A 14,837-nucleotide genomic window follows, 5' to 3' on the forward strand; every position below is an offset into this window, starting at 1 on the left:
TGTAATAAACCAGAAAACACAGGGAGAGATTGAGTAGCTTGATGTCCTGGAGAGAGCGCTTCAGAGAGGAGAAGTGGCAGTAGCACGTCCTGTTGGACAGTCTGACTGTATCTGAATGTGGCTGTGGATGAGTTTTGTAGGCCTATTTGTAGGAAATCATTTGAAATGCTTGAACGGTGACTTGTCAAAGGGGCAGCAATACCTCTGCCTTGGCAGGGAATGCTGAGGCTCTTGTACATGTCTGTTGGACACCCTCTGCTCTTAACCCATCAAAAATGGGCTTCCCCTGCCTGCCCATAAAGTATGTGCTGCTTGTGTCTGTTGTGCTGCCTGTATGGCAATAAAAGGGAAGAGATTATTTTTTTTTTGCCTTCACCTGTAGAGGTGGTGATCCTAAGTCCTTGCACATGAGGTTCAATTGCTTTTATTCAGGTCTGCTTCAATGACAGCAGCAAAAAAACCCCCAAACCGTCAGCAGGCTGCAGCAAGAGCTGGCTGAGCCTTGCGGTATCAAGAAATTGGAGGGTATTCCTAGGTTTTCTCATCTGTGAGTTCTCTTGTTTGTGAACACAGACCAGAGGATGACTATTCAGTTTTTTGGCAGTGAAGTATTTCAAGGGCATGAAAAGCTGGCTCTTGTCACTACGTGCTTGATTTGTTGTGGAAAGACAGTAATTTGCCTTAGATTTACTAGAGGGCTTTCTGCTAAATCACCAGAACTTGAGAAGTTTGCTCTCTGCAAAGTTAACTTCACTCAGACTCTAAATAATAGATATGAAAGGTTTATTAAGCAAATAAGTAAAACTCCCAGGGCTGTGAATTCCATTTCCCACAAGAAATATCTGAAGCCAATCACTTGCCAAAGCAAACAAGTCAGGTATTGCAGTTCAGAGAAAAACAAATGATTATTTTGTTTACAGGCTTTCACATCAGGATGAAGGGGAAAAAAATATTATCACTTCTGTGAGGGGAAAAATGATTATTGAAATAAATGTGTTTCTGCCCTGCCAGTAAGGCAACTTTATTTGTTCTTCTTATATTTAGGTGCTTTTCTCAGATATTGCAGTAACAGGCAGGTAGGAATGCAAACCCTTTAAATTCAGAAGGACTTTTTCTGTATCTGAAGGCCGTCTTGGATGGGATGTCTTATTTGTACTTAAGTCAGTCGCTGTATTTTTAATATTATGATGTGCTCCATAATGCATATTTAGTTCTTTTGGGAAATTAACCTGGCATGAGCTTGTAGAGCAGATAGGCCAGGATGTGTCCACTTGTAAATCCTGTGTAGCATTTTGCTTTAAGTAGCTAACAAATTTGTACTAAGATAGTGCCTTTCCTCTTTAAGTGGACGGCTGGGACTAGTTCTGGGTTAAATGATAGCTTGTGGGAGGAGAAGCTCTTTATTTAAGGCTTAACAGTTAAAAGGAGATAAAATCTTCACCTTTTATCTCCTTCCTTCTTTATGCATGAGGCTTTTCCAGTAATATTAATATTTTACTGTTGCAGCATCTTGCTGATAAATGAAGATCAAGTCTCAAGAAATGAGCTTTTAAACCCAGCAAATGACAAGTGCTTAATAGAGCTAGCCTTTCAGGGAAGTTCTGAAGTGTTATAGAAACCAATGAAATCCTGCCTAAAAACTCAGCAAACTGAGTGAAAGGAAGTAAAGACGGAAACCGCTTTCTCCTTCAGTAAGGACCACGTTGTGTTACTGGTCATTAGAAAATACCTGCCTGCACAACCTCCCTGAAACTGTGAGCAATTTTATTCCAAATGAGTAGGAAAGGTGGTAACCTCTGTCCTTAAGTGTTTTACTTTCCTATTGCCTTCTCAAGTGCTTATTAGGAACTCTGTTTTGTCCTTGAACCTCTGAGTCTGTGTGGGTTTCCTTGGGTTTCTTTGGTGGTTTTTTTTTTTGCTTCTGAAGCACCTTTATTTTCTGAAATTTTGCTCATGTACAAAATAAATCTGTCTGTCTATGGCTAGATTACTTTCCCTGTTTGTGAAGAACACAGTTTGGCAAGTCAAGGGCACTGGTTTCCTTAGTGATGCTAACAGTTGGTGGGTAGACTCAAACTGGAAGTGTTTGTATGAACTTCTTGATGTCTTTGGCACAGAAGAGGATTGGATGTGAAATAGCCTCAGTTTTGTGAAAACAAAATGTCCTCTGCTGGTTTTTGTTTGTTGTTTATCCGTAATTCCTTTAATATTTCAAAAAAGCCATAAAGGACTGACAGATTACAAGTTGCATGAAATATCGAAGTAATTATTTACACTTTCATGCTTCTTTGTGCAGACATGAAACAATAAATACCCATAAAGTCTCAGAGGTGACACTTACACAGCGGGGGATTCACAATTTCTTATGTGCTGGGGTTTGCTTCTCCTGCTTGTAACTTTATGCTAATATGTGATATTCCTGCATTTGGTTTTAAGTAAGCTCCAAGGCCTTAACTGTGTCTATAAAGCAGCATCTGCTGGAAGCCAAACTTAGGTGGGATGCTGCAGCTCATTTGTCTGAGTTGACTGCGTGGTAGGGGGAACAGCCTTTTCTTGCAGGGCCTTTGGTGACCACTGAATTTTGGTGGTGCACATGGCTGCCTTAGGTGACCTGTGGAGAGCACAGCTTCTGCTCTGTAAACTCGTGGGCTGCCTAACTCATTGTAGTGACGTGCTTTCTTCCCTGACCTGCCTCAAATAATTGGGACAATAGCTGCTTGTCACTCCAGGCAACTGCGTGTCAGGCACAAAATGGTTTGTTCCCTCCAGTTTGCATTCTGCAGAGAGATGAGATTATTGTGCAATAGTGAAACATCTGGGTTTAAATCCTGGAGTCCCTCTCACTCTCGAATGAGATTCAAATACCTTGTTTCTTAAAATGTCCTAGAGAATTTTATTGCTGTGTTAGTAGAACAAATCTCGTGTGTTTATGTGGGGTTTTTCTTTTCTTTTCTTCTTTTTTTTAAATTTACTGTCCTAAATTACCAAAGGGTCAGTGTCTAATGAGAAGAGGGATAGAAAGCAAGAATTCATGTGTGGGCACTCATGTCAGCTTTAAGTTTAGCAGGCCTGCAGCTGAACTGTGCCACAGTGTTTAAAATGTGATGCTTGAATCTAAATACTTGTAATTCACTGTCTTTAAACAGAGAGAACGTGAGCTCGAGGAAGGAGATGTTGGAACGAGCTTGACTCGAGAGAACGCTGGGAGGAAGGAGGAGAATGAAAAGAGAGAGATGATTACCCCGGCTCTGAGAGAAGCACTCACAAAACAAGGTGAGGTTCTGTGAAGACCGGATGGTAGACCAGGATTTGAAGTCTTAGTGGTAGACTTTCGACAGAGCAAATGAAAGGTGTTCTTCATGTTAAAGATACTGCTCTGGACCCTCAGTCATGGTAGGCTCTAACCAGAGGCAGGACAAAGATTAGGCAGGGGCTGTTTGTACCTCACTGTTGCAGGGGAAGAAGCTAAAGCTGGGTAATGCATCTCAGCATGATGCACGCTATAACATGTGGAGAGTGTATCAGAGTTCGCAGGGTTTAATGTATCTGCTAAGGTAGCTTGAGATTGAAGATGATACTCCCACGTGCCTCTAGCTCCCAGAGTGTAGGTTTCTCAAAGAATATTTAAAGATTAGCTCTGCATCTCTGTTTTGCATCTTAGTCCCCTGCTTTTATTTCAGTTTCAAACTCTGATTTTGTTACTGAAACTTTATTTCCAGAAAAGGAAGTTGTTCAAACTAACTGTAACAATCCAGTAGATGATTAGATCAGTAGTTCTCCTATGAGCTGTCGAGAACAGTTTTAATGAACTTAACGCCTTTTTTAAAACAAAGGGCAATCATGAGAAAAGCCAGACTGACAACCCTGCAGTTCAGAAGCCTCAGTTCTGAGTGGCAGAGCCAGGAGAAGGGTGACGCGAGCTCCCCTATGCTGCTCAGTTGGAGACTAAAGGGAGTTTAGTTTCATTTCTCTTATCTTTTAGGATGAGAGTGTGCTCAGTTTTTTCTTGCCTGCTAAATCAATAGTATCTCTCTTGATGCTTCTGAGAAGGCACTTCTGGTTATTGCAGTGGAGGCACCTCGCTACAGAGCTGGGCTCTGAAGTTCTAACCACATTCTGTGTGAGTCCAGCAGCTGTGGGATCCCAGCACCTTTGCTCCCCAGGATCTCAGCCATTCTTCGGCCCGAGCTTTTGTAGGTGACTGGTGTTGCATCGTGCCCATCATCGGACATGTTTCGTTGTTGGTTTCTTTTCATTAACCTTAGTACAACTATAAAATAAAAAGCCATCCTTCGAATTCGTAGTCTGAAGGAATAAAGTAAAGACATAGCAAGGAGTGGCAGTGACTTTGCCTCCTCTTCATGTCCGTAGTGATGCTGCTGCTGGCTGGGACCAGTGGAAGGATTGTAGGAGGCTGGTTCGATATATCTTTTCAGCTTCAATTCTGAAGGCTATAATGTGGTGGCAGTTACACTGCAGTGTGCTGCAGAGCAGCTGGAGCACTGTTACAGCCTTTTATTTTTATTTATTAATTTATTTAGTTACTACTGTCTGTGTTTGATCCAGAATGCTAATTGTTCTGTCTGCCTGAAAGGATGTTTGGAGGGCAGGTGGATTTGGCTAGCAGGGCTGGGCGAGCGGGCTGCTGGAGACACGGCTGTCTAGAAATGGGCAGCAGGGAGGTGAGCACGCTTGTCTGCTGCAGGTCCCCTGTTTTGAGAGGTTACAGGGGCCACTGACTCCATGGAAGGGTGCACCAAGTCCCCGTGACATCTCAGGTTTTGCTTTGGGACACAGGAACCCTAGAAGGGCTGTGGAGACTGCCTGTGGTACTGACTTCTGAGAAGGGGAGTAGTGGGTGGCTTTCAGCACACTGCCCTGGCTTTTTTGTGGTGCAGGGCTCTGTGCTGGCTCTGTGTTGCACCGTGGTAGTCTCAGGAGTGTTTCACGCTGGCTCACTTTCAGACCCAGTCTGTGTTGCTCTGGGGAATGAGTGAAACGGTGCGTTTCTAACGGTATATAAAAAGTGGTCGTTTGAAAAATGAAAACAGTGCTGGAGGGAAGGTCACCTTCCTACCATAATTTTTTTGACACAAAGGTAAGCTCCTTGTGAGGTTCCAGGGACAGGAATTCATTATCCAGATAAGTAGGTATGTATTTCTCCCTTCCTTCGACGTTCGGGGTAGTGCCAGCATTGGATCAACTAGTAGGATCTACTTACTTAAAGACTTAAGACAATTGTGTCTGTATCCTTACAGTTACAACTGCCTCTCGGTGGCACAACCTTCCCCTCCTTTCCTCTGCTACTCATGTAATTCTTTTCTTCACTGTTGAGTGACCATTAGAGAAGCTGCCTTTCTTTTTTCATATCATAAAACATTTTTTTTCTGCAAATAACACACCAAGACAGGCTTATGTGGCTATAAAAATAAAACAACTCCCTCCTTCCCTCAGCACTGTTCCCCCCAAAATAACAAGTGCAACGTAGTCAAAAGACGATTAATTTATTCAGCAACAACTGGTTGCTTTGGGTATAGGTTCAGTGTCCTCAAGATTATCCCTGAGGGCATAATTAGCCCAAGAGAAGGAAAAAATAGTACTAGTGACTCAGGAGAAAGCTGTTCTTTTAAATTGTAGTTGCATAACAGAAATTTGCCTTTGAACAGCATCTCTTCAGACTATTGTAATGCTTGCTCTTTTTATTTTGATTCACCTTCAGGCAAATTTGCCTTCCTGTAAATAAACTGAATATTGCTTAAACAATGGTTTTATTTTAGCACTGGCATTGAATTTCAGCTAAATATAGCCTCACCTATTGGGGTGCATAGGTGTTAGCTTTTGTAGTTGCTTGGTTGCAAATACCTTTATAAAAGACGCTCTGTAATAGTTGCTTTTTAAAGTCATAGCCAATCTCGTGTTGTGAGAAAATGCCGATTCCCTTTCCATCAGTGCTCAGGCTTGCATAAAAAACAAATACAGCACAAACTATTCAGTGCCTCCAAGTAACAAATGTAGCTGGAAAGAGAGATAGAGGCTGACAGTTGAAGTATTGGGCTCTGTTGTATTTGCAGTGGTACCATTTTGCTGTGTTAATGCTTCAGTAATTTCATCTGTTTAGGTAGATGTCATGAAATAAACCGGAAATAGAAGCAAACTCTTTATATGAGAGTTTGTAATGTTTCCTATGATGATTAGTAGATACAGCCTAACATGTTCTTATTTGCTTTCTGTAGTTGTTTACATGTTCTCAAAAGAGTCTCTGCTGGGCTTAAAGTTTTTTTGCTTGGGCTGGCTACCAGGAGGATTTTGTACATGGTGAAGTTTGCCTTTGCAGAGCTGCTGATCATGGGGCCCTTCGCTGATTTTTCAGGAAGTGAATTTAAATCCTCCTTTAGCTTTAGAGGGAGTCTCAAGCTGCTGTTTTAATAGGAAAGGTGACTGTAAAGAACCCAGTGTGAATCCACGGGGGTTCCTTCCGTGTCCCCTATATCAGCTGTGCTTATTTTACAGGTACAAAATTACTGACTCTCTCTTACATTTTCCTGCTGCTATAAAGTCAGTACAGCGGTAGTGCAAAGACCTGTGCTCTGTTCGGGTTGTTAACTGTCATTAGTTTTCACTGCTCTTTGATTTGCCAAGTGTTTTATTGATAGTGATGATCAGACTGAAAGCCAAACAAACTGTCATGCTGAATACGAAAGCAAAGGCTGGCAGTTGGGGGAATCATGGTTTTACTGCAGCTAACTTCTTGAAATATTTGGAGGTCAAACATGATGTCGCACAGTGACAGCCAATTTCATCATCCCGATCAAGTACAGTTGTCTTCAGGTCGTCTTTGATGTGCTTCTCTTAAATGTGCAGGAATAAAACAGAGAAAAAACAAACTCAAAACCCTGAAGAGCTGATTGCTTGCTTAGGAGATTCCAAGGACCTGGATTTCTTAAGCTGCTCATACCGTGTATTTCCAACATGCTCTTTGCTTTGTTCTTTTCTACTGTAGCACTACTAAATACAGCACAATACTACCATGTGCTTTTCATGGTAGGCAACACAATGGGAATGGATTAATGATACCCAAAGAGTGACCCCGCTGACATTGTATAAATTATTCTGTTGTGTCTCTGCTACCACAGGTACAGTTTTGCTGCAGTCCAGGTGGATTGTTCTGTCTTTATTGGTTACGTGAGCCTACAATTTAGCACCAGGGAGTCCAGGACACCTCTATTTTACTTGTATCCAAAGGCAACTGGTATTAGGAGACAGCTTGTATCTGGTAGTATGGGCTGCTTCAGTAACCACTTCTTTTCACGCTTTGACTTCATGGTTGATATAAAGATACACTCTGATTTATGTTTTTCAGTGTGTATAGGCAATCAAGAGGCTGACTTCGGAAAAAATATTGAAGACTGGGCTTTTCAAATGCATACCAAAATTGTATGAGATCAGGTTTTTAAAAGTACTTGGTGGCTTTTGCTGTCCATTCTTGGACTGAGGTTTCCAGTGCCTGCAGCTCTGAGCTCTTCTGACCATCTCAGCTTGATGAGTGTCCGGACTTGGGAAATGAGATGCACTGTGCAAACACATTGCATGGAGATTGGTGCTGCTGGATGTGTAGTTTTGCGGGCCATGTGCTGAAATGTTTGCATGCATCTTTGGGATTCGGCATGCTTTATGTATAGCTATTAAACTCCAGGTGGCACTAGCAGCTCACAGCTGGGTCAGGGATTAGTAACACTGGTGCAGTCCCTGAAATGTACCACAGAATTCAAATATTGGCCGTGGGAAGATTAAAAATTAGTTTGCAAAATAGAAAATTGCTCTTAGTAAGTAGAACAAATACAATGACTGAAACCAGGCAAAGTTAAGCCTACTAAACTTTCTTGCAGTTCCTTAGAAAATGTCTGTGTAAATAAACAGCGAATACACAGTTAAAGGGGAAGAATCTGGGAAGCCGAAGGTGCTGAAGTCCCACAGTGTGGGACTCTGCCAAGAGCTGGTGGTGAGCTGACTGCAATACTAATTTGCTGGCGCAGATGTAGCAACTTATCAGGAGCAGAGTAGATGGTGAAAGTTCGGTTTTGCAGGCCTGATTCTTCCCTCGTGTAGTTACTGGAGCTGGTGGAATTACCCCATGTATAGTAGAGAAAAATAAGCATAAATGCATTTATATTAGAAGTGCATCCATTTTTTTTTTTTTAGGTTTTGGAAGGGCTTTGGAGAGTATTGGTCTTTGAAATTAAGTCTGTTAAGCTGGAACAAAATACAAGGTATCTTCAGGCAAGGATAAAATTTGCTGTCCTTTCTTTATAACATGACGCTCTCCACAAGCACAAGGACAGTTCATACAAATGGAAATGTGGGGAAAGAAATGTGCCTGGAATGACTGAAAAAGAGAGACTGAATAAAACACAAACAAAAAAAAGATCTTGTCTGTAGCAACTTGTAGTTCTGGCTCTTACTCTTTATGTATTTGTCCTGGGTACTTGAAGAGAGTTGTGCAAGCTGGCTGCCTTCTTCCACTAGAAACTTTTCAGCCGAAGTTGACACTGATGTACCATTCTTAAAGACGTTAAGTTCCTGCAGATTTCTTGAGAATTTTCCTATGAATAAAGAAGAGAGACTGAGGCTCTCTTCCTCCTCACTCAATGATGTGACCTCTGAGTTATGACCCATCCTGTTTGGCCAGCTGGTTACTGCCACTTGACAAGGGTGAGATTCTAGGCTAGGCATGCAGGCCAGCCAAAATAGGTAGAAGATGGAAGGGGAGCTGGGGCAGGGCTAGAGAGGACCCTGGAGGGACCCAGAGGTCCTCTGTGGGAGAGTAGGTGGGTGTGAGGGGAAAGCCCGGGGTCTTGACAATGGTCCTGTTGCTTTGGCCATAGCAGAGGAGCCGAGGCGGTGCAGGGCATGTGTTTGTGGGAAACTGGTTCTTCTGTGAGACAGCCTGTTCAAGAGTCCCATCATGTCGTCTCTTTTTTTTTTTTTCTGCTTGCTTTACAGCCCAAATGTGAATTGCATGTGCTCTCTCCTTAGTGGAGCTTGTGTCTTCCCAACCTCCCAGACAGAGGCGTAGGGATCCTTTTGCTATTCAGAACATTTGAGGGACTTCTATCTTGCAAGTCTGTGTCTTGGATGCAGTGCCTGAGAGCAGTTGGAGGGTGACTTCTGGAGATGCCTGGTTAGTTCTGTTTTCTTAGGATTGTTCTGGTGGATGGTGATGGATGTTTGCTTGCCAAGCCCCAGAGATCCCTTTTTGGGAGTAAGGGAGCAGCTGTTCCCCTCTTGGGATGGCAAAGCCAACGTGGAAGTTGGTGAAACTACTTGGGCTGAGGAATGGACATCTTTCCTCCATCTCACCTTGGGTGAGAGGAGGTCTCAAGAACTTGCAGTTGATTTGGGGGATGGATTAAAATGGGGTGGGCTGCCATGTTGTTGATGCCCGTGGCCTCACTTCTATAAGATGCTTTGCTGTGGTTGCTACTAGTGGAGGTCACCAACATGACGTGTTCATGACAAACATTTTGCAACAGCTCAGCAAATGGTCTGGCTTACCACGTTGCTCTTTGTCAAAGGTGCCAGGTACAGAAGGCTTGTCTTTTGGTTTTTCTTCAATACTAGTTGATGTAGGTGAAAATATCAGTGGTCTCTGTGGCTGTTTTTGTCAAAGGCATCGTTTGACAAGAACTTACGCATTTGAATACTGCAGCTTTTATACTCCTACTGCCCAGGCAGTTCTGTGCTGCAAAGGAAAATGTGCTCTTGGATTAAAATGGACATCTGAGTTTAAGTGAAAAGCCAGATTTTAAGAATTTTTTTTAGCTCTCTTATGATCAGCTGTGTTGAGGTTGGAATTTATTATAGCTGCTGGCATTCCCACTCTTGAACTTTGCCAGTCTCATTTTTCTTGATACTAGGTTAGGTTTGGTTTGCCTGCTGAAGCAGCTGTATTTCTTTCACTAACCTTAGTAGGCTTTTACTATGTGTTAAAAATGTTCAAGATGTTCTTCATTTTGTGCACAATGAGAAAGGTCTGAAGTAGCATTTCAGCAGCTCCACTGAAAGACCAAACTTTCCATCCATTTTGGAACGACAGTATTTTTGCATACAAGGTACAGTCCTGTAATCCTTTCTCATGTCCTCACTCCTGCTTTGAGTTCATGGAAGCAAGTCCTTCCACAAATCACAAGCCTTTTGTACTTTTGAAGAGCACTTTCTTCTTTTTCAAAAAAAAAAAACCCAAAAACCTAAAGAGTAGGTCTTGATGGGCTTGGCAAGGGTTTCTTGAAGATTGAGCAATGCTAGGAATGAAACTGGAGGTTTCCCCTATCGTGCTTGAGCAATCTGAAAAATTCCACTGCCCAGATTCCACTTCTTTCTATTTTGGTATAAAATGCTGATATAATTTGAACAGGTACCTTTCACCAATGGCATTTCTTGTGGGGTTTTTTTTTTAGCTTTCTAGTTTTAGTCAGAACACTGTCTTTTAGGTGGTGGCTCAAGTGCAGCAGTTGTGTTACAACTTTCAAATGGTCCTTAGCGGTGGTGACGGATTACTGCTCTGTTGCTGACCTTTGGCTCTGGCCCTTTTAAACCGCACTCTTGCAAAGCAGCAGGAAATTGGAAACTTTTTTCCCTGTAAACGTTCTCCTAGTGTGAAGTTCCCCTTTCTGCACTGAGTTTCCGCTTTAACAGATAATCATTGCTTGAAACCAGGGGGCTTTTATTTAAGGAGATTGCTTGATAGAACCATAGTGACTTGCCAGCTGTATATTACTCTTCTCAGAAGAAAAGCTTTCTGAAAGTCGTCTGAGTTTGCTGAAGCACAATGTGACATCAGAGTGGCTTTTACCAAGCTTAAGGTGACTGCACTCTCGGAGAAGGATGGCTAAGTCTTTTTCTTGTACCTTTTGGGGATTTTTCAACCACTGATCTACTTCATTCTTTCGAGATTAAATCTTTTGCTTTGTGCTTTCAAAGTCTTCTATTGAAGCAAGCTTTTGGTGGTGTAAAGATCTGTACTGGAAGGTGCCTTTGTTTTCTTCTGGACATTTTGCCACGTTGGGATAGTCAGTAATCTTTGAAAGCTGTTCAGTATGGCTGTCTTACAGACGCATTTTTTTAGACTGTGCAGATATCATGATACTGTTTCTGATATGGACAGTTGTAGGAAATTTGGTTTATCTTGGCTATCTGTTCTGCTTTCAAAATTAAAATACCATAATTCATCCACGTTCAGGAGCTTAGAAAGACTCGTTATGTGTAGGGCACTAGTAAACTAGCAAAACCACCACCAGAATACCTTGATATTCTTGAACGTGACATGGGTACATAGATAGCAGTGTCCTCTCTGGTGGCTGAGAGCTCAGTAGGGTCCCTTGATGAATTCTTTGAGTTTCAGAGAACTGACTTTTAAAACGATTATTTACATGATAAAGTTGAAATGCTGCATTGTAGTTTTAAACTGTTGCAGAACAGTCTTGCCCCAGACAATGGAGCAGTCACCATCTGCGAGGCTGGCCATCTCTTTGTCTGTTTAATAGACCACAGACATCTCACCAAGTCTGTCTGTGGTCTATTAAACTCCAGTTGGATTGTCAGGGCAAGCAATCACCAAATGTTTATCAGCCTAGTGCTATTGCCTGCTGATAACCCAAAAGCTTGTTTAAAAGCTTAATTCATGTCTTATTATAGTTAAAAATGACAATTTCAGTGAAGTTTGGCAGGCTTCTAGCTCACTCAAAATTTATCGTCTAGAGCAGGATCAACTAACACAGACTTCTGATTAGACGTTCTTGTGCCTTTAGTCAGGAGTTGAGCTGATTACTTTGAGCCTGTTTATTATTTAAGGAATCCTTTGAATATTAGGCTGTTGAAATAATAAATGGATTGGGTTTGTTCAGCCTTAGTATCTGAAGATACATAGGGACTGTGAGCAGAGTCCCATCAAGGCAACACACTGTATTGTTTGGAAGATGTTGTATCCAAATATTCACTTAGAGTTATTGCTCACAAGTAGTATGTCTTAAGAGCAAAGAAGTGAATGTGTTCACAGTGAGTCCTGGCGTACATAGCTGCAGATTTCTGGGCCATCATTTCTGGGCCCCATTTTTTGGGCTTTGTAAGATTTGATTCTACCACCATTTGCCTTGGCAGAGCCACAGTGAAGTTGTGGCAAAGCTGACAGAAGAGATGAGCCAGCCTGAGCTTTCAGAAGGGTTGTCCAGCAGAAGCTGCGATGTGGAAACAGAACTGAGAAGACCCTCAGACTGGTTCTCGAACACATTTTCTCCCATGTTTGGTTTGAAACTTAGTGCTGCTTGGTTCTTGCTTAACCCCTTGTACTTTCTTTAAGCCCCAGTTGGTTTGCTGGCTGTGTTACTAGCCAGCAGTAAAGCAAGGACTTGAAGGAACAGGCTTTACAAAGGTGGAAGGACTCTGCTCACCTAGAGTAGAGGTGTAAAGAATGTTCGGCCTTGGTCACTGGTATTTTATCTAATTTTCCAAGTCTGGAAAAAGCACAGCACAGCCAGCGTTCGCTGCGAAGGCTTAGCAGGGTAACCACACTTTCTACCAGAGTTACCTACATGGTGAAGGCCTCAGTTCAGCAGCTTTGTACAGTGCTTTTAAGAAGTTCTGCAAGTATATGTTGTTTCTTCCTATAACCATAGCTGTGACTCCTGGCAGCAGCAAACAAGATGAGTAAACCCCTTCTCATCACTAAAGCTGGCTGAAGTTTGTAAGACTGTTTTGATGTTGAACGTGTACAATTTTCTTGGCCTTTATAGGAAGCTGTGGGCGCTCCACATGGTGGAAGTTGATTTAAGTAACTTAAGAGAAAATGCTGCAGCTTTGGGCTCCGGAGCTTGGCACCTTGCTCAGTTTAGCTGCTTCCTCTCTTCTCTCAAACAACTCAGTAGCAGATCTGGGCAAGCATGTCCTATTTCCAATTTAGTTTTAATCTAAAACCCATTTTAAAGCAGCCATATTACTTCAACTGACAAGTGATCTGTGAGAGAATAATCTTATGAATGCTGTTGCCGGATTCTGAAAAATGGGGAAAAAAAACATGGCTAGGGCTGTATTGGTTGACATCAGCAAAGAGTCTGGCTTGGACAGCCGTGTGGGAGGAGGAATATATCACCCTTTTCCACACTTGTCAAGAAATCCCATAAGGACATGAATTCCAGCAGCGCAGGGAGGTCTTGGTTGAGATTAGACCCTGCTGGACAAGCCTGTTTGCAAAGAAATGCAGAAGAAATAGGCAGGACAGACCCAGGGTTGGAGGAGATGATATGATGCAGCCAAATGCAGTTGTGTGTACACAGAGGCTGTGCCTCTGACAGGTGTCAGTCAGAGGTTGCCACAAGGTCTTCTGGGTCTCATCCAGTCCTAGATAAAGGTATCCCCAATATTGCATGTGGCTTTGGAGACTTATCAGTTCCGTGTCAGAAGTGCTGATCAGGGTTACAGTGATGCCTTTCTCCAGGAAAGGACTGGATGATCTTCTATGTGAAATATCAAGGCTCTTTGGCTTACAGCAGTTTCTTCTTCCTTGCTATATTGGCTTAGCCCTGAAAATGCATGTGAGGCTTGGAGTTATTCATTTAGGGAGGAAAAGGTTGAAATATTGTTCATTCCCACTGAGCTGGAGCAGGAGAGTGTGCTCAGGCCATGGGAGCAGCCTGACATTGAACTCGCCAAAGCCTCACTTAATCTGGCAACTGTCCCCTTTGCCATCTAACAGGGGGTCCCTACTGCTTGTTCCCACCAGCCACCTCCCCTGTGCTGGCCCAAGCGTTGATGCAGTGTCCTGGAGAGTCACCTCAGGGAACCGATCGGGCTAAAATTGCATATGTCCTAACCCCCAGCAAGGTTAGAGCCAGTGCGAGGAGGCAGGAACAAACATCAGGTCAAGAAGAAAGAGGAGACTGGGCAGATCTCTACTGGGTTTAAGTGGCAGAGTAACAAGAGCGGTGTGCTCTAGGTGCTGTATGATTCCTTGTTAGCTGTGTGTGTCTTTACATGGTTTGATTTTTAGCTGGTGCAGCTGTTGTGGCATCTGCTGTCACTGTAGCTCCTGGCTGGCTCGGTGCCCTTGGAGGTGCAGGGGACTTTTGGCGTGCAGTTGCATTCCTCTGGGATCTTGCTGTGCAAGAGATGCACGGTGACAAATGAGCAGGGCAGGGTAATTATGCCATCTTTCATTGCAGGAGGCGAAGGCCGGTTTTGCTGAACAGAAGGCTTTTTTCCCTGTTAAGCTCATGCTGGTTGGCAGGAAGGAGGCTTGATACCTAAAATTTCATTTTTTCCCTTAGAAGTGTTAATATAAACATCAGCCTAAAGTGGCTAGTTGAGACGTGCTGGGTTTGGGGAGAACCAGGCCATTGACGTATAAATGCTACTGTGTGAATGACACAGTGAGGCTTTTCAAATCCCTCTTATTTTTATGCTGATTTTGAAGTGACTTTTAATCCTTCAGACATATTGGTCTCTAAGCACTTTTTTCAAAGAGGAAAATAACCCATCTCATGCAGTTTGGGTAATAATGGTACTTAGTGCTTAATGAACGTTGTGGAATTAATCCTCCTGGGCCAATAAATTTAAATGAAATTGTGTTGTTCTTGGCTAGGGAGCGGGGAATTCATGTGAAACCAGCTTTCTTCTAGGCATGGAGGAGCGGCTCCTTGCTGATGTGATCGCTGGGGCTTCACCATGGCCAGTGGAGGTGGAATTGGTGAAATTGGTGAACCTGTGAAGTTTCAAGCTGAGCCCTGCATTTCAGTTCTCTTCCTCTGCCCTTGCAGCTGCACTGTGAATCAGATGTTGTCCTCCAGGCT

General features: G+C 42.9%; 1 protein-coding gene across 1 annotated transcript in view; it reads left to right on the forward strand.

The window, feature by feature from the left end:
* Positions 1 to 14,837, forward strand: part of LOC103912867 (S-adenosyl-L-methionine-dependent tRNA 4-demethylwyosine synthase-like) — a 107,965-nt gene that overhangs the window by 16,042 nt on the left and 77,086 nt on the right. Inside the window, exon 7 of the mRNA XM_009319274.1 lies at positions 3,147 to 3,273. Coding sequence (XP_009317549.1) covers positions 3,147 to 3,273 — 127 coding nt within the window. The remainder of the gene's footprint in view (positions 1 to 3,146; positions 3,274 to 14,837) is intronic.

The sequence above is a fragment of the Pygoscelis adeliae genome, unplaced genomic scaffold, assembly GCF_000699105.1.
Source record: "Pygoscelis adeliae isolate BGI_AS28 unplaced genomic scaffold, ASM69910v1 Scaffold282, whole genome shotgun sequence".
Lineage (NCBI taxonomy): Eukaryota > Metazoa > Chordata > Aves > Sphenisciformes > Spheniscidae > Pygoscelis > Pygoscelis adeliae.